At 35.3% G+C, this 21,237-nt stretch overlaps 1 protein-coding gene across 1 annotated transcript in view; it reads right to left on the reverse strand.

The window, feature by feature from the left end:
• The window catches only part of LOC126966140 (neuroendocrine convertase 2), an 86,484-nt gene extending 69,643 nt beyond the window's left edge, over positions 1-16,841 (reverse strand). Inside the window, exon 1 of the mRNA XM_050810079.1 lies at positions 16,672-16,841. Within this exon, the coding sequence (XP_050666036.1) occupies positions 16,672-16,827 (156 nt within the window). The 5' untranslated portion in view covers positions 16,828-16,841. The remainder of the gene's footprint in view (positions 1-16,671) is intronic.
• Positions 16,842-21,237: the final 4,396 nt, after the last annotated feature.

Here is a 21,237-nt window from a genome sequence, read left to right on the forward strand (position 1 = left end):
GAGCGCAAAAAAAGAATGCTGGGAGAGTTTCTTGCGCCGCTTCTTCTCTCTCAGAGCGCCATTTGTTTCCGAAGCGGTAGTAGTATCTAGTCGTTATTAGAAATGACATCAAAAAGAATTGTAAAGGAATCAATTTTGAGAAAATAAATGCCTTTTATACCACTCCAGAATCTGCCAAAAGGGTAGCAGAAGTACGACGAGAACAATATCCTGTATACAGCTTGATATCTGGTAACTTCGAATCAGTAGCGATTTCTTGTGGCATGTTAGAAATTTTATTTTTTCCCATAACTTGTTTGAAGCACTTGTCATTTTGATAATGGATGAAAAACCGATTGGTCTTCATATCAGCAGGCCGCAGGTCCAGATATTTCTGTACAATAGTTTTGTATTCTTCTCGGACATAGGCTTTGATATATTTCTCCCGGTATTTTACTGGTAATAGGTTATATCACATTTCTTGCGTCACTTTTAATCCTTTCAAGAGTAAATTCTATACTATCATTGTCACTTGAAGGACTCATTTTTCAAAACGGAACTACAATCCGTGAAAATTGACGAAAACGCGGGCTGTACACGCGTTTTTAATTAGATTTTTTCCTTTTCTTATTCAGGCGGCGCGCGGTGCGCGGCGCGACAATGAGCCGTCGTACCAGCCAGTCTTTATTCAAACAAACATTTTTCCTTTCGATTTTTTGGAGGTGTAAGCTAAGATGTTCAAAATTCAAAAAGTGCGTGGCAAACATATAATCTTAATCCGCTGGTTTATGATTTATGGTCAGTTTTAGAGACTACGGCTTGCTCTTAACGCCATGATAATTTGGAGTCCCTAAAACAGTCGGCACGATTGACAGTGAAGAATTTTCCAATGGAAAGAATACGTGCTTCTATTGATAACTGGCTTCAACGTTTAAAGAACTGTATTGCAAAGAATGGGTCTCCATTTAAAATCATATTTTAAATTGTTTTATATTTATGTATTAAGCTAACCACGCTGTAAAAGTAATAAATGTTATTTGCAATAGATTTATTTTTCTTTGTTTCAGTATAGCAAGACTAGGTATGTTATTTGTCGGGTCAGCTACTCCAGAATATTTTTCACAGTTTTATAAAAGCAAGTGAGGAAATATTTGATGTTATCTTGAAAGAAAATCGTTTACCGATACAGTCTTTGATACTAGAGACTCACTTAAATTGGAAGAACGGAGTATAAAGATGATATTGTTTTACTATTATCTATTTTCCGTTTAAGGTCGAGCGAATAAGATCGCTTACATAAAATAATGGATTCTTGAAATGAGAAATAGAAGAAATATAACAGAATAAACAGTAAACATTATTGATGCAGCCAGTAGTAGGTTAGTATAATAGTAGCTACGATAATAAGGCTTGTTGTTTTCTCTCTATTCTGTTATTTGTATACATTTCAAATTCAAAGTCAAAAAAATCTTTATTCACTGTAAAACTTTATAAGTTATTTAGTGCAAGTCAGGATGAAGTACAAAAGGTACAATAGCATTCAAATGAGTATAACAATATTCATTACCAAAATTTAGAACATTAATTCCAACTGTCTTTATCATTCAAATAATCTTTGACATTATAATAGGCCTCAGATGCTAATTAATTTTTTACGACACATTAAAGTTTTTTAATTGGTAATATTTTAATATCATTTGGGAGTTTATTTTTAAATATAACACAGTCCACTTTAAAAGATTTAGCAATTTTACGGAGCCTAGTAGATGGAATTGCGACTTTATGTTTGTTTCGAGTATTGACATTGTGTGCATCACTATTCTTTTTAAATTGGCTAGTATGTTTATGAACGTACAGGAGATTCTCGTATATTTACTGGCAGTATATTGTCACGATTTTATTAAATCTAGAGAAACATCTCTAACCCAATAGTGGTAATTTTTTTTAAGTAAAGTTTCATGATGGACGCAGTCGAATGCTTTGGATAAATCACAAAACACTCCTAACGCATCACATGAATCCTTCCAAGCATTCAAAATATTTCTTATTAACTCTATATTAGCATCTGTGGTTAAACGACCTTGAGTAAAACGATATTGTTTATTATGCATGAGGTTATTATTGTAAAAATATTTAACTAGTTACATTAACATATTTTTTTCGAATATTATGCTAAAGGTTGGTAGTAGCGATATGGGCTTCAAATAGGTGGGGACAGCTTTATCTCCTTACTTAAATAGAGGAGCGATCTTGCTGTGTTTCATTACGTTTGGAAATATGCCGCATTTAATTATGAAAGTCGGTTTAATTGGTCACAATGATAATTGACATGGCTGCTCCGCCCATGATAAGCTACTAACGGGTAAGGCTCGATCGAGTATCATATTAATTATAGCATTTAATTTAGCAGGTGAATACGATTTTGAGTAAAAGTTAAAAAATCAGAAAATAATTTCAAGATATTTTAAACAGAAAACTATGGAATGATCTTCCTTGTGCGGTATTTCCAAGACGATAAGGCATGGGTACCTGGGTGACAAAAACAGTGTGTACGCTCTTCCATACTAAAAAAAGTTTTCAATTCAAAAAATGTAGCAATAATTCCCACCTATATGCTGCTCAAAAATGTATTATGTGCGAGAGTTACAATCATCGAAAGGTTAGCGTAAACTGGACCAAACCAATAATAGCGAATGAGCGAACCAAAGTACGTGTCGATGCAATGAATTATCAATCTCCGCTCTGGCTGTCAGATCACGTACGCATAAACCTTGTGGCTTCTACACCATACTTCGTTAATCACACATAAATGTTAGCTCAACAAACAGACATAACTATCTCTTCTATTTGATTATAGTAAGCTTGAAGATAGTAATTTTACTAGTAACTATACAAAATTAATTCGTCCCAAAATTTATGGATGATACGGGACTCGAACTCACTAATAACTGATACATGTTTAAACTACTCTTATATCTTAAATCGATGGCTTTACTATTCAATAGAAATAATTTTCGAGCGTTGCTATGATTTAAAAAAATTAAAACATAAATATTAAATCTTCCACATATCACAACAACGTGTCTGAAATGACAGGTTGGACCAGCCATCCGTAAAAGGGAACATTTTCTCCTATAGCAAACACATTGAGGCGGGCTTTTTAAAAACTAGATTTACGAAAATTTTAATGTTTCCAAATTTTAAATGTAAGATTTATAAACAATAATTTAATCATTGTTTATTCTTATAATGAATTATTTAAAATTATTACTTATTTATAACAAATTACAATTCAATTTGCAAAAATAATTAAGTAACTAATTGAAAAAATTTAATTATATTATTAAAATAATAAAATCAAAATTTAAATTTTAGCAATTGAGTAGAAATTTAAACAATAAAACAATTGCTCAACGCACATTTATACTTGTAAAAACTATTAAATTGTAAAAAAAAATTGACATAATTGTATTTATGCGTACAAATAAGTCTAACTTGATCAATTTCATTGTGATTTCCAATTACCTCCTTCTCTATATACATACAAATCTATTAAACTTTTCAATTTAAAATTTTCTTTTGAAAAATGCTACCATTCCATCAGTATTTTCTTAAGACGTTGTCACGTTCAACTATCGTTAGTAAACCGACTTTACAGACAACCAATTTTTTCATATCATTTCTAACACTACCACCACTTTGGAAACAAGTGACGGTCTGAGGGAGAAAAAGCAGCGCAAGAAACCCTCCCCGCATTCTTTTTTTTGCGCTCTTTTTATTAAAATATACAATATTGTACTGTCATTGTTACTGCTATAAAATAATCATCTTCTGTCCGATCACTTAGATATTCAGCTGTGGAGTAGTAGGATTTACGACAGAGCCATTTTTTAATAAAACATTTAAATATATTTATATATATAATGCCTCAACATTGGCTGGGACTTTATTACAAAAGTGTATACATTTACCCTTAAAGTTATGATAAATAAAAATGAAAATCGCTAATTAGAGCAAAAAGGTGACGATTTTTGCGAACGTCTATTAAATTTTCATGAATGTACTGACAATGAACAGTCATAATATTTATTTATTTTAATTTGTCTTTGAGTGGCTGTCAAGAACAGAGCATAGGCTGGCAACGCATCTCCTGACTCCTCGTCCATATGCGGTTATCTCACCACACCTCATCACATGTGCATCTTGCCCGATTGCCCCGAGCTCGTAGGTAGAGTGGCATATGCTTTTTATAGGTCACGAGAGTACGTGCCATAGAATCGAAACAAGAAGGTGGTAATAGAAATGACGTTATAAGTGCTAATTACTTGCGGGACGATAGTCATCTATACGAGGGGCGTTCAAAAAATAATGAGAATGAGGTGCAAACTCTTTGGAACCAAAGAGAAAATGCTAGCAATTAAATCTGCAGTAAAGGTAAGATTAAGAATAAGAAATGATAAAAATACCTCTATTTAGAAGTAGAAGTGGTTTGTTTTCAGTTTGTCGGAGCGTGATGCACAAACTGCGTGCGCTTATTCTGTGCACGGGACAAGTTAATCGAGATTTATTTAGGTGCAGATTGCAGATGCTCCATCGTATTCTATACATTGAAAAAAAATTGCAGCATACAGCGTACGCTTTATTGCTGAAGAGACAAATATTACTGACATCGTAGGTAGTAGGACAGATAAATCTTAACATATATAAATCCAGTGTATTGATGTTTGTTTCCAGTGAACTCCTAAACTAATGAACGGATTTTAATGGGGATTACTTCATGGAGTTCAGTTTAGTCCAACTTGAGAGATAGGATAGGTTTTATTACGATTTGGGACCCATGGTTATTTTTATTTCCAATATTTTATTTTCTATGGGCGAATTTATTGACGCATGGTTTGACAGTTCAGCTGTGAAACAATTTCGTTGTAACAACAAGGAGAATATTTTACGAAATAATTCTTGATGTTATGAAATATTATTGACAAGTTCATAAAAAAAATAGTATTATATTTATTTTATGTACAGAACAACGTCTATCAGCTAGTATAAAATATGGTGTGAAACGCCGAAAACAAGTGGTACGCAGAAGGCCGAATATCGTTCGTAGTCTTTATATGACGCTACGTTTATTACAGGAACCGGGAATGAGTAATTTATGAGTATTTCCATAAAAAAGGGGCATTATGGCAAATATCGACGGAGAGCGTTAACACGAAGAATGGCGTTTTCTTTATTTTATGAAAGAGGGATACAATCGAGGTTACATACGGGTCCCCTAATGTAATGTAATCACCGCGACCTATATATTATACTCTCCTCTAACCACACTACAGGAACCACAAGAGGTCTGCCGACTTAAAAAAGCGTCAAATAAGTGTACCTACACATGAGAATTACAAATTATTGATATAATATTTTTTTTTATGGAAGAGATAATCAATGATCGTACGGGTCACCTGATGTTAAGTGATCACCGCCGCCCACATACTCCTGCAACACCAGAGGTATTTTAAGAGCTTTGCCGGCCTTTTAAACGCGCTTGTTTTGATGGTACCCATGTCGTATCGTTCTGGAAACACCGCACAAGGTCACATCCAGATGGTGGGGATGATATCCTAATTTGTGGCGTGTCGTAAGAAACTGGAATTCGGCGGCAGGAATCAGTTGAAACAGCTCTTCGGAACACTCCACGTGATACGCAACGCCGAGTGATCCAGCCGTTCACAGAGCACAAGGTCCCTGACAATTCGAGCAGTGCTAGTAAAATATTGACACACTTGCCACAAACTAGGCATACCGTGTATTATGGGTGCAAGACAACGATATATTTAATACGATATACTTGCTTACACATACATACATAAACAACAATGACTCGGTAACAAACATCCATATTAATCATATAAATGTTTGCACTGTCCCTAGCAGGCGGAGTCACTAACCACTGGGCAAAAGAGGTCGTCAATTCAATTGGAAAATTAAAACACATTGTTACGTAACGGGCGAGGCACATGTTATCAACGACATTTTACCCCATACCGCAACATAATGAAGACCTACAAAAACAAATTTCTGCCGACAACCGTTGGCCATTCTTCTAGGGACCGTTTGTTGCGAGATGTTTTATTTATTACGTAACGCCATGGTTTGGTAACACTGGCCATTGAAATACTATTAACAAGAAGCCTCACAATCGCCAACTAAAAGATCGTCAAAATGTCCCCGCGGCGTTTTATACTCGTATACATATACATTAACTTAAACAGATAACATTAACACATTCATTCAAATTAACACCTTATTTCGTGGTAGTAATGTTCAAAGTATGTATACGCTATTATGAAGCTCATCCTTTATAAGTTTGGATATGCTGTTATTTGGACAGTTTTTAACAATGGGCTAGATTATGGGTACCACAACGGCGACTATTTTTGCCGTGAAGCATTAATGTTTAAACATTACTGTGTTTCGATCTGAAGGGCGCTGTAGCTAGTGAGACGAGCAGGCCAGTTCAGCTGATGATAATTGATACGCCCTGCCCATTACAATGCAGTGCCGCTCAGGATTCTTAAAAACCCCGAAAATTCTGAGCGGCACTACGACTGCGCTCGTCACCTTGAGACATAAGATGATAAGTCTCATTTGCCCAGTAATTTCACTAGCTACAGCGCCCTTCAGACCGAAACACAGTAATGCTTTTAAAATTACTGCTTCACGGCAGAAATAGGCGCCGTTGTGGTACCCATAATCTAGCTGTTATACTGTGCAAAAGAGCCTCCCACTGTATCTTGTACGCACAAGTTGAATATTTCCCGTCCACATATTAAGCGGTATCCGATAGTATTGTTATAAAGTACCTTGTTGAAGTCAATTGAAGTGATGACTTCAATAGGCGCGCTTTATTTTGTAGGTATTGATCAGTATTCATTACCAAACGCCTATTTACAAACCCAACTGCTAAGAGAATCCGTATGAATTTCAACATTCTAAATTCAAATAATTTCATACCAACAGCACAGATATATGTTTACTGCTCTAACGGTGTTTTCAGATTATTTACTTTGCGCTTTGAAAGGAAATAATGACTTGCTTTACTTACAAATCATTTCAAAAATGTGTATCTGAGTCCCAAAAGAAAATGTGTGCGATGTTTAAAAGTAGATTTTTCATCACGACGCCGAATTATCTACTTATTGAGACATGGTTACAAAGAGTAATTGGCTGTTTGATGTGTGGACCTTAGCCTTGACAGGACTTTTAAAAAAAATACCAAGCTACGAACTATGAAATTTAGTACAACAATATATTGGATTATAATACTGTTATAGTGGCAGTGGTTGATTTAATGATTTAGACAACTTAAGGGTAACGAAATTCAATTTTTTTCTTCAAAACAGGATTGAAAATCACTGTATGTCAAAAAATATGAGAACTTCGTTTAACACAAATAGGTCGTAGACATTTTAGTACGTACAATGGTCACCTTCTTAAGAAATAGTTGCGAAAGAGGTCGCTATTAAATATTCATTAAAGATCGTGTAGTGAAGTTTTAGCTTTAGTAAACATCTGAATATTCATAAAGACGTCATAAGTAGGCGTTCACCATAGAGTATAAACACTACCCACGGAATTTCATCTCAATGGGTTTCTAATCAAGACGACATATTCTGTGTCTAGACAAAGTAAATGCGTAAGGCGACTATTTTAAGATATACAACGTGTTGATGACAAACTTGGCAGTGTATTTTTATATTTCTACATATAGTCTTAGTTATTTTTGTAATAATGTTTTACTTAACCCACATAACAATCGCGTGGGTTAAAATTATTCACAAATCAGGCAGTATAAAATGCCCACGGAGTTTTCACTCAATGGGTTTCTAATTAACGTATGTTCTAAACGATCTGTTATTTTTAAAGTGATAACCCTCACATCTGGGATTAATTATTATACTAATTAAATTTTTTACCAAAATGTATGATTTATGTCCCGCATCTTTCATAAATATTATATTAAAAAAATTATCAACTATTAATAATTATTATCAAATCAAATTTGTATAAGGTATTATTTTTATGAAAATATGAGACGAGACGATCAGGACGTTCAGCTGCTATTTGTAATTGATACGCCCCGCCCATTACAATGCAGTGCCACTCAAGATTATTAAAAATCCCCAAAAATTCTGAGCGGCACTACAATTGCGCTCGTCACCTTGTGACACAAGATGTTAAGTCTCATTTGCCCAGTTATTTCACTAGCTACGACGCCGTTCAGATCGGAACACAGTAATGTTTACACATTACTGCTTCACGTCAGGAATAGACGCCATTGTGGTACCCATCATCCAGCCAGCATCCGCAAAGGCCTCCCTCTGGTAAATATATGTATTAAATATACGCTGATACTCTTCAAACTTTAAACAGAATTACAGCGTCGCGAAACGAATATAAATATATCTAACTTATTTCAAGGGTTTCGTCTTGCGTTGAAAAGGGTACCGCCATTTGCATATTTTCTCGATGGTTGTCGACTTCAACAAATAAATACATGCAAGGCATTATTTTGTTACGAGAGAAATAGAGAGAAATACTAATATGTGTTTATTTGTGTTTTATTTTGTTTTTGTTCTTGATAATGTTATGTAAGTTTATACTTTCATAGGCACGTGAGCGAATTTTCTAGAAGCTATGACAATCAAAATGTTTTTAAAGTGATACCCTCACTTAATACACAAATAAAATTTGAAAACAAAATTTTATGAACGATTCGGGAGTCGAACCCACGACCTCTCGCCTTCCGTGCGAGTGCTCTCCCAACTGAGTGTACTCACTCATAAGTGAGGGTTATCACTTTAAAAAGATAACAAATTGTTAAGATTTGCAAGAGCGACATCTCAAGTCAATTTCCTAATATGCAAACATTGGGGTTAAGCAGGATATCAACTGAAAAGTAGATCCTGTAGACGAAGCCACAACTTGAGAGTTGAACAAAGCATACAAGATTTTATGACGATACGTCACTCGAGCGGTTAGCTCAGTTGGGAGAGCACTCGCACGGAACGCGAGATGTCATGGATTTGAGTCCTGCATCGTTCATAAAATTTTGTTTTCAAATTTACTTGTGAATCATAATGTTGACAACAGGAACAAGCACGCACTTGTTATGTCTACTATTCGGTTAAACCGAGTTACTAAGCCTTTTGGGGGGGGGGGGGGGCGATGTATATGATTTTACAACATGATCCCAGAAAATTATAAAAAAATATGTGACGAAATTTAGTGTTGAATTGTAGAATTGTTAAAAGATATATGTTGTTGCAACCCCACCAAGACAGCACACTGCACATACAGTTAGTTCTACTGCAACTAGAATAATCCCACAATTATTTTAAATCAACAACACAACACCTATTTAATATATTTTATCTACGCCCATGCGTTAAACCCTCTATTAAAGATTCTAAAACAACTTATTGCCAACATTCAAACACCCAATGTCCTAATAACCATTACATCATCCAAACGAGTGTTGTAATGAAATTCAGTACAACATTATATCATCCGTTTTCATATTGTTTCATAAGCTAGCTTTTTTAATGTTAGCAGTAAGCTAACTGTTTCAGAATCTTTTATAGAGGATTTATATTATGGGTGTAGATAAAATCTTGTATGCAGCTGTTAATAATTAGGTATTAAAACACTAATGTGATACTATTATCACACTCGGCTTCACCTTGTGTGATTAACACACATTCGTGTTTAAATATCCCTTATTACACAACAGTTGCATAAATAACTATTGTAAATCCTATATAGATAACCAATTCATTACGGCAAATGATTATAATGTTTATTATCATTATTCTTTGCATTATGCAGGCGCATTATAAATTTTATATACATAAAACAATTTACATCCATTCGTGTAATAGTATGTGGAACCCTTCACAAGTTAATCGATTGTATCGGCAAATTACGTAAACTTGTTATGTTCTTTTTTCGGTATATGTAAATCGGTCTAATATAAGTATTTTAGTTGCTAGCTTTTTCGAGCACTACACCATTTTTAATTTCTGTTACAAAATGTGGAACTGTAGGTCTATCTGTTTTCATATATTTAGTGTCATATTTGTTTAAGACTGTATGTTTCCCAAAAAAATAAGATACTATTGTATCCTTACATTTTGGTAAAGTAATGAAACTCGTCGGTGTCATTAGTATAACAATACGTAAGTAATTATCTCTACTCTGTGGTATAACAAACGGTATGTTATTTAACTAATGAGGGTTTTCAGTATCAACATATCTCTGTTAGCTTACATAACTAATCTATCGCACACTTTAACTCCGAATGACCTGATTAGCTTATATATGACATAATTATTATATAAAACAACTAGCCGCATCGCTGGGCGAATTTTAAAAGGAAATAAATTAATGAAGAAACGTTGGAATCTAAAAATAATAGCCATAAACCATCTAGGACAAATTTCGCATCAAATGGTGATAGTTTAATGTCGATACGATCAGTGGTTTAGGCGTGTTTGAGCCTCAAATACCATTTTCATTATATAATTATATATATATATATATATATATATATATATATATATATACTTATATAGAGTATAGGTTTGGATGCTGAAAGTTCTATGTTGGCGACGCGAATGGTGCAGCATTTTTATTCCCAACGGGATCAAGGAACGAAATTTATTAGTCATTTTCAAGACATAAAAAACTATTCAATGTGTTGTGTAGTAGTACTATAGAAATGTCTCATTATTTAAATTGATTTGCTATATTTATTTGGAAACAAATACATATACATCTTTAAGCATAAAATACATATAGTGAAAATATAAATAAGGACATAAGGATATCTTCTTAAACAGTTTCACTAAGTACACTTAATATTTAAATTTACACTTAGTAACAAACAATCAGTTAACAAAATGGAAGATCATAAAATTATAGAAAAATAATATAACAATAAAAGCTTATTCATTCATTCATTCAATCTGGGTTAGGTGCTCGTTGAAGCATTCACAATATAAGTTCAAATAGCGAAGCTCGCATGTCGCTGCTATCACACAAAGTTTTAATCGTGTTTTCACTTCTGCCGTACGACGTGCTATGCTGTTAATTAAACTTGAATAATATATATATGTATGGTGGAACTAATTCAATACAGGTTTAATAGATTAAGGATTGGTCTCCGCTGCGTTCTAAATAGATACCGCACTACCTAAGAATAGCTTTTTTATTACGGCAACTATTAGATGCTTATGTGCGAGGCATATTTACACTCAATGGCATCTTTCAAATGTTGTAACATACGTTTTGTGTTGTTTTACATTGAAATTAATAAAATACAAAATACTGATGATATTTAATGCCAGTGTCTTTCTCATCAATTATTAGCAAAGTTTAACAAAACATGTGGCACGTCAACGTCACACATTGTACTAAAAGTTGCTGACTTTGCGACCACGCCTGCGGTATCTAGTTGGAGCGCAGCGGAGACCAAACCTTAATCTAAGTTTAATACAACTCGTACAAAGAAATTATTGGACTTTAACGTGTAGGTTCATATGTATTCGTCAGCAATATGTTAACAAGCTCTATCAACGTCATGGAGCGCCATAAGATATACGAATTAATATAGTTATTTATGTAACTATTGTGTACTAAAGGGTATTTAACCACGAATGGTTTTAATACCTAATTATCATACCATTGTTGTAATACCCAATGTTCTAATAACCATTACATCATCCAAACGAGTGTTGTAATGAAATTCAGTACAAGATTACAACACTCGTTTGGATGATGTAATGGTTACTAGGACTGGCTTTTTTAATGTTAGCAGTAAGCTAACTGTTTAGATTCTTTAATAGAAGATTTAAAGCATGGGTATAGATATTTTACATTTATATAACTACAGATATTTATTGCTGTGTTAGTAATGTTATATTACATAATAATCACTTTAGTTGAAAGAACACTTTAATCAGTAGCGACTTAGTATTTTCTTTGATTAACGCGAGTGTGTAACATTTAAATAAAACACTTTTAAACCGACTTCAAAAAAGGAGAAGGTTCTCAATTCGTCGGCATGTTTTTTTTTATGTTTGTTACCTCAAACTTTCGACTGGATGAACCGATACTGATAATTCTTTTTTTATTTGAAAGCTGGTAGTTCCCGTGTAGAGTCGGTGTATTATAGGTGGGATATGCTTGAGGCGAGAGGCGAGAGCGGGGCGAAATACAACAATCGTAACTAGATTAGATTAATTAATTAGATTGTATAAAACTACGCAATTATTTTTATACTTTTTAGTGCACATTATATCTATTGTTTTGGAATAGTGTTTTTGAAGTCGGTTGTTTTTTAAAATGATCGTGACGGGTTAGTGTCATTCAATAGCTACAAAATAAAGTGCGCTTAAAGAAGGTTTCTCTGCAAAAAAGCTACGATGTACGGAACCCTAATGAGCGAACTCCACGTACTCATATCACAATATCGATGAGTTCAGATAACGAACAATATGCCATGACATTGTGGAGTGATGTGGGTTGGGTCAACGTACTCTAACAGCCGGTGCATGACACCTGAAGTGTCAGTTGGGAAAGATTGTATCTCATCAGAAAAATCGATGATGTCACTGAAAAGTGTTGCGCAAATTCATGCTTAAATTTTATTTTACTGACTCAAATGACTGTGATTTGTTTAAACTATATATTAAGTAATTCAAATTCAAATATTTTTATTCAAAATAGGATATAGAATCACTTATTGAAAGTCAAAAACTACCACCCATTCCAAAAGGTATGCCTCAGACCTGAGAAGAACGGGAGCAACAAACTCAGCGGGCTTCTTTTTTTATAAAAAAAATGGTTACAATGTAATATCAAATCATCATATATATCATAAAATTTATTAATTATTAGTCTGTGGGTGGTCGCTCTATTCCCAATCAGTGGTATCGTTAAGAAAGTAATTTATGTTATAGTAACCTTTACCACACAAACGTTATTTTACAATTCTTTTGAATACATTAGTTTTGAACTTTATGTTAGATCTTGTTGTTAAAACACAACGCCCCACAAAAGACTTAGCCGAGTAGTAGGCATTATAAGTTAATGTTTGTTCCCTGTGTTAACATTATGGTAATGACAGTTTCTAGCAAATTCACTTATGTGCCTATTTACATACATAACATTATCAAGAATATATTAAGAGGCAACACTCAAGATTTTTATATCTTTAAATTTTGCTCTTAATTATTCCTTAGAACCTAGGTTTTAAATAGCGCGAGTAGCCTTCTTCTGCAGCACAAAGATGGTAGTAATATCAGCGGTAATATATAACATAATCACCTTGAAATGAAAGAACAATTTGCAAAAATATTTTTTGTCTGTGTAACTCTTTTATAATATTTATTTTGTAAGTTCTTTAATCAGCATTTGATAGCGAACGAGTGTTGTCACTGTAGTTAGCGGTTTACCAGTGGGAGGCTCCTTTTGCACAGGATGTCGGCTAGATTATTGGTACTACAATGGTATTTCTGCCGTGAAGCAGTAGTGTGTAAATATTACTGTGTTTCAGTCTGAAGAGCGCCGTAGCTAGTGAAATTATTGGTCAAACGAGACAGCATCTTATGTCACAAGGTGTCGAGCACAATTGTAGCGCTTCTCAGAATTTTTGGGGTTTTTCAAGAATCCTGAGCGGCACTCCATTGTAATGGGCAGGGCGTATTAATTACCATTAGCTGAACATCTTGCTCGTTCCATCCCTTATTATCTTAAAAAGGTTCAATCAAATCAGGATATCGTATCTTATTCGAACGAGCAATTCTAGTATGTATGTTATATTTTTGTATCTATATTTTGCGTTTCTCTGAATCAGCCGCAACGATGTGAATGAAAATTTAACACGTGGATTTTCGGGGGCTATAATCCGATGTACTCCTTCTTATCATTATATCCTCCTCCTTTTATTTTCAGCCTGTATTAGTCCACTGCTGGAGAAAGACCCTTCCCAGTAGTCGCAACTGAAGCTGTTCTCATCCAGCTGCTGCAACTCTGTTTTCCCAGTAGCGGTCTCCGCTTAAGAATACGTCAACCCCATCGCCCATCCTATTCTACTAGACATCATCATGTCAGCCGGAAAACGTCCACGGTCCATCTTGTATACAATCTTGGTAGGCTCCCCTACCAACATTGCATAGTGATGTCAAGGGTTCTTAGCACTACCAGCCCCGTCGCTTATGTGGCTGCTACCGGGCCACCATGAGTGGGCCCGCCGGGGACTGGGGGTCGGGGTCTAACATGTCTGTCATGTTTTTTTCTGGTTTTCCCATAATTACAGGTGGATGGCGATCGCAGATGATGGTGGTGCTCACTTGGAAGGATGCTGCTGCCTCTTTCTTCGTTCTTCGTATCGGGAGTAGATGGGCTCATGCTATCCTGGTGCAATACCACACACACTTACTACACAGCTACTAGTCATATATCTTAGTAAACATATTTTCCGAGTTGTCAAACCAAGCAGAGATCGGTCATCTAGGCCATAAGCCAATATCCACATCCGTCTAAGAAGACTAAGATAGCATATACTTAACTCTATCATTAAGATTAAAGGGCATTTATTTTCTCAAAATTGATCCCTTTAGAATTCTTTTTGATGTCATTACTAACGCTAAGAAGCGGCGCAAGAACTCTCCTAGCATTCTTTTTTTGCGTTCTTCTTAATAAAATATACAATCAATTAATAATTAATAAAACAATAGTAGAATATTTATCAGAACTTAAAATGCATACAAAGATAAAAATGCAATTGTAATTTAGGTTAAAATGAAAAACAATCAGATTGAAAATTAATATTGAAACATAAAAGTATCAATGTGATACGTTATAAAAATAAAGTTTAATACTTGTTATCAGCCATGATTGTTCTTCTTATCACACCCTGTCCAATAAAGAGGCATTAACACAAGATTATTACTCAATATGTTGTCAAGTTTATGTATATACATGTATCTGGTATTCGGTCCGCGTCCCTTCAGCTAACCAAATGCATCATTTTCATCATCAGCTGGAAGACTGCTGGCTTCTGACTGACTTCCCCAAAGATTTCCAGATTTGCGAGGATCGGTCCTGCGCTGCCCTCATCCAAGGTATTCGGTCGATCTTGACCAGATAATCGGTCCATCTTGTGGGGGGCCTACCAACACTACGTCTTCCGGTACTTGGTCGCCATTCGAGGACTTTACTGCCCCAACGGCCATCTGTCCGTCGAACTATGTGCCCTGCTCACTGCCAACCAGTTTCGCAATCATTTGGACTTTGTCGGTAACTTTGGTTCTCCTACGGATCTCCTCATTTCTGATTCCGAAAACTCCGAACAAGCCCTCTCCATTGTCCTCTGAGCGACCATGATCTTTCTCATAGGGTTCTCCCATAGTTAGCGACCACAAATGCATATATATACAAAATTTCATTTCAAAATTTAAAATCTTTTTGAAACGATGCGAGACTCGAACCCACGACCTCTCGCGTTCCGTGCGAGTGCTCTCCCAACCAAGCTAACCGTTCGAGTGACGTATCGTCATAAAATCTTGTATGAACAAACAACTCTCAGGTTGTGGCTGTTTTCAGATTTTATTTGTGTATAATCCCAGAAGTGAGGGTTACCACTTTAAAAACATAACAAATTATCTTTTTGAAGTGAAAGCTTCTTTAGTCGTTTTGAGCACTTTTTCGGAGGACAAAATTTTATGGATTCGCGTCACCGACATGCTCACAATTGGTGCACGCGATAAATAAATAATTAAAAAATATAATATTTAAAATATATACTTATAGTAAGACAAGTTTTTGGATAATATTATATGGATTTAAATTTAAAGGAATATTTCTACTAAAAGCATGGAGTACCCAAAAAAAATCTGATATATTTTTTTATCTTTATTAGAATTATCTAAACCATGTTTGGATTATTATCCAGTTTTTTTGCTGATCACCTTCATCTTCAACCGACGATGAACATGACCTTAGTCTTGAGGGAACGATCACAGAGAGAGGAAGAGTCTGCTAATCACAGATGGGCCGAAATACTAAATATTTTTATTTTAATTCATTCCGAGATTTTCGGCTGAATATTGTATAGTTTGTATTTACATGACATCGACTTAAAGTGAGTTTATACCTAGGCATTAATCAGGTGTAAAAGAGATAGCACAGGCAAAAGTTATTTGTAAAAACCACCTATAGGGAAAAAGGGGTATTACAAGTAACAACGTTTGGTTCCTAATTCAAAATTAAAATACCACGAATGAAATTATAATATAAATAGTGTATCTGAGTCCGCGAATTCAAAGAATTATTTTTAAGGGACAATAAATGGTAAATAATTAAAACTATCGATAGAACATACAACATCAATGCAAATAGAAAGGCATTGATTTTCTGTCAATAAACGTAATAAATCTGTACTTGACTGTATCAATCAAAAACTGTCGAAGTTTATCTGAATTGAAACATAAAATTTAACACAGAAAGCAAGTACGTTATAAAATTTACGAAGCTTAAATACATACGTAGGCTATGATGGATATTTACCGTTTTACCGCCCTAACTCAATATATCTAAGTAAATGCTTGTTTACGTATGATCACGTGGTCTTACCGGTCCTAGATTGTCGAAGCCATGGCCAAGCGCGATCTGGTGCGCCTCTTCGTGGCGGAGGGACCTCTTGAAGCGAACAAGAAAGGAGTTGGTGAAAACTTCGCGGGAGGACGCCGATGCTACGATGACAGTTGCGGTGATACATAGTAACCACATGATCACCTTGGCGTCCGTCGACTGACTGACTGTGGACTCCGTTTGACGTCAACAAATATCGACCCATGAACCGCGCATGCGCGTCAAAGCCTTCGCAGTGTAAAAAGGGTGTAAGATAACCATTGTTATGAAAGAAAAGTGGGATCCACATGGCCAGTACTTTTATGTGAAATGTGCTCTCATTACTGACCTTGTATGCTAATTAAGCTCTGATTAAGTTAAAATTTACCCGCACTTTGTAATGCTGCAACTGAAGGGTATGTGAATCCGAAAATGTTGTCAAGGGTAAGATGAGTAATTTTATAACACTAAGGGACGAGATGTACAGGACGTTCAGCTGATGGTAATTGAAACGCCCTGCCCATTGCATTGCAGTGACGCTCAGGATTCTTGAAAAACTCAAAAGTTCTGAGCAATTGTAGTAATTGCGACACCTTGAGACTTAAGATGTTACGTCTCATTTGCCCAGTAATTTCACTAGGTACGGCGCCCTTCAGACAGAAACACAATAATACTCAAACATTCCTGCTAGACGGCAGAAAAAAGAGCCGTTTATCGGCGGTTTAGGGCGGTATCCATATTCTAGCCGGCATCCTGTTCAAAGAAGCCTCCCACGGGTAAAATCTGCAGCATCCCATAGTTAGTACATGTTGTTTTGAATCTGAAGACTTTGGGAAACTTGCTGAACATTTAACGCCGACATAAATTTTGCAAGAACAGTAAAATCTTGCTTGTCTATATTTCATAACATCTAGTACACGCAGTATTTTCAGTTTCGTCTACGTCATGGAGATGAAGAATGAAAAGCAAGATGAGGGAGATTTAAAATTATCAGCAAAATCTATAAAATAACAAAATTTTTCTTATTTAAATCTTTTTTAATACATTTTTTGTCATGGAAATGGTATAGCCGTGATATGCCGTATGGTTATGGTATAGATGGGCTAATTTCCGCAACTCGACGACTGTGCACCTACTTGTGTGTGTGCGACTGTATTTGTAATTCCTGCCTAAATACTAAACACCCTTTTAAATATAACAAATTAATGTATGGTGGAATTGTGTATCTTATATTGTTCTACAGAAAAGTCCGCAATGGCATATGTCTATCACTTGAGGAAAACATACTATATCCATTTTAATACTTTAAATTTTTTCTATTATTTTTCAATTTTAAATGTAATAAGGCCCACTAAAGAGCAAATTTTTTTTAATGAAAATTAGGGACGTGCAGTGACGATCAGTCAGATTCCAGATTTAGTTCAGCGGTAATTAATATACGTCTTGCCCATTACAATGCAGTGCCGCTCAGGATTCTTGAAAAACCCAAAAAATTCTGAGCGGCACTACAATTGCGATCGTTACCTTGAAACAAGATGTTAAGTCTCATTTGCCCAGTAATTTCACTAGCTACGGCGCCCTTCAGACCGAAACACAAATAATGTTTACACATTATTGCTTCACGGCAGACCTCCCTCCTTACCAGGGAGCCTCCCACTGGTGTGTTGAAAATAGATGTGCAAGTCATGTTAAGCGAATTTCCTCAGAAAAGCATATTAAACAGCCAATGAGTACAGAAGCGATATTACTGTTTGTTCAGGCGAAATCTAATATCGTTAATGTATGCAGTTTTCATTTCGGTTAATTTTATAAACCCTTTTATTTTACACAATTATTCAAATACATTATAAATCCTCGCGCGACACCATTTGCTGATCAGGTCGTGGGCGCAAGAGTAGAATACACACTCTTTTCAGTTGTTATTTATTTATTTAGGCAATCCAAAAAGATTATAATAATTTCTAACCAAAAGTCTTACTTTAAATTACATTTAAATCTTATTGCAGTTCTATAGGGTGGCACAGCTTTTATAACATTTTAAAATCAAATCAACTACAAAATTTCTAATCTACTTTATCATTTTCCATAGCTTATCAAAAAATAACGAAAGTCTGGAATCGAAAACATCTATGTCTAATTTGGGTATTTTATTATATGAGCGACACATTCTTATGATTGGGTTATAACACGAGGTGTTATTTGAACAAATGTCTACAGGTTTTCATCTTTGGTCCATTCGTCTACTATTTATGTTTAACTGAGATGGCAAAACGGTAGAGTCTAAGTTTGAAAGTAGACTGTAGTACTTTGTAGAGGGTCTTGTCAAATCTTATCGTTTACGACGAATATGGAGTGGATGAAATTTGGCAAGACGGTCAGCATAGGAGGTCATTTGCCTGCCATATACCATAACGGTAAGAGAGTATTCTCAGGCATTATAACTTATTGCATTTCTCAAATATATCAAAACATATTAAATACAGTCTGGTGCCTCAGGAACGCAGACCTTCACCGGAACTTATAGCTCGCCACTATTCAACAACACATTTGAAGCTTGAATAAGGAGGCAGCGGATTATCCTCCATCCCGTTACCAAGTCTGGAGGCCTAGGAACGCCTTCACCGTTCTCCCAAACAAATTTTAGTCAGACCTAGACCACCTCTTAGCATTCAGGAATATTTATTTAGACTCTCACCCCGTTTGACATCATCCTTCCGATTTCACTAGTCCCAATTAGATAGCACCTTCTATGCATTATTTCAGCAGATACTCTCAAGGTAGTGCCGCTTGCGCCTCTCTCTCCCCAAGAGAGGTCGCCTCCGGTGAAAACTTAGAGGGCATAGGCCCAAAGCCAATCTCAAGTGGTGTTTATTGAGTAGGCACGTTGGTTCTTATGAGACCCACATAACCAACGCCGCCGCGGCCGGCATTCACCACGTCTCTCACATCGTTTACCCGGAGGGTAGCCCTATCTCCTTTGACTGGGAGCAAAAAAAACATGTCATATGAAAAATAGGATAATACCATGGCCTATAGTCTGGTGGCTCACCAGAGTCAGTTTAAGAACTAAACTAATGAGCAAGAAAATCTGCGATTGAAACGATTTTCGTAATTATATTTTCGGAACGGCTTGCTTCAATTAATGCACAACATCAAAATGTTTATGATCTCGAAGCAATGAATTAATGCCATAAAATACGATCACGCAAATTAACTCTGACATCACTCGACGTATCGCAGTACAAGCGATGAGCCCCATAATATTAAACTGTTTTTACTTGAGTATTATCATAGTGGATTCATACGATACTAGTGGTAAGATATACGATGGGGTAAAAGTATCTATTCAAAAACATCCACACGCGGTATATCTATCAATAGTAATAAATAAAGATACTAGTGTAATTTGTGGTGCTTCCATTTTGAATCAAGTCATTCTAATATCTGCTGCGCACTGTTTTGACGAAATGAATAGTAAAATTTTAGTTGATGCTTTAGTTGGACATGAAAATATAAGAAAGGTACGAAATATTTATGTAGTGGATTTACGGCCGTTCCCAATATTCAGTCTATCTCTTACTTGAGATAAAAATCGTAACTATCGTTATATTTTTCTGTCGCAATAAACTTATCGACAGTAACTCACCTTATCCGTACACGCCGTCTGTCAATGGGACGACATATAGCTTACCAGCGATAGAAGTTTGTATGGAAATTGCAATTCACGTGTCCCAATATAAGGCGATAAGAATAACTTATCGGGTATATTGGGACAGCTTCAGATTATTGATAGCTAATTACTGACAGTAGAAGGTAGTAATTTATCTCTATCTGTAGATAGTATACTGGGAACGGCCGTTAGAATTCACGTGGCTTAAGCGTTATTGTCATTTATTCTATCCATTTCTATCTTGAAGGATGCTTGCTGTCGGGAATAGCGACAAATTTTGAAATGATTGGATGCAGTTTTTAATAAGATATTATTTAATACTTTATATACTCTTAAGTTTTCCAATGAATTTGGTATATTAAAAGATCTTTCTTCCATTTAACTAAATTATCTACTAAGATAGGTACGGCACGCCAGGTCAGTCCATATGATATAATTTTATAATAGGGCAATGCAAATAACATTTGTGCTGCAGAAGAGGCTATTAGCTATTTATAACATAGGTCGTACATCATTGTTATATACTTTTGATAATAATAATGTTATCGCTAGCAACAAAATATATTAGGTACATATTTTCAAATGGGCGGTAGTTTGTGACGTTTAATAATTAATATCCGGACGACCGAGCCTTGCTCGGATTTTTAAGAATGTACAAAACTTGAACAAAAAAAAAACTAATAGGACATCTGGATTCGAACCGGGGTCTTCTGCTTTCCGGATCACCCAATGTCCCATCTGAGCTATAATAGTCTTGTATATAGTGGCGAAATTTACCTTTGTATTCTAATGTTATTGTAGCTGTTTCTCATTCAAACATGGATAAAACCATTTTTTTTTAATTGAAACCTAGCTAGATCGATTTATCACCCCCGAAATCCCCTGCATACTTAATTTTA

Source organism: Leptidea sinapis, chromosome 9, assembly GCF_905404315.1.
Source record: "Leptidea sinapis chromosome 9, ilLepSina1.1, whole genome shotgun sequence".
Taxonomy (NCBI): domain Eukaryota; kingdom Metazoa; phylum Arthropoda; class Insecta; order Lepidoptera; family Pieridae; genus Leptidea; species Leptidea sinapis.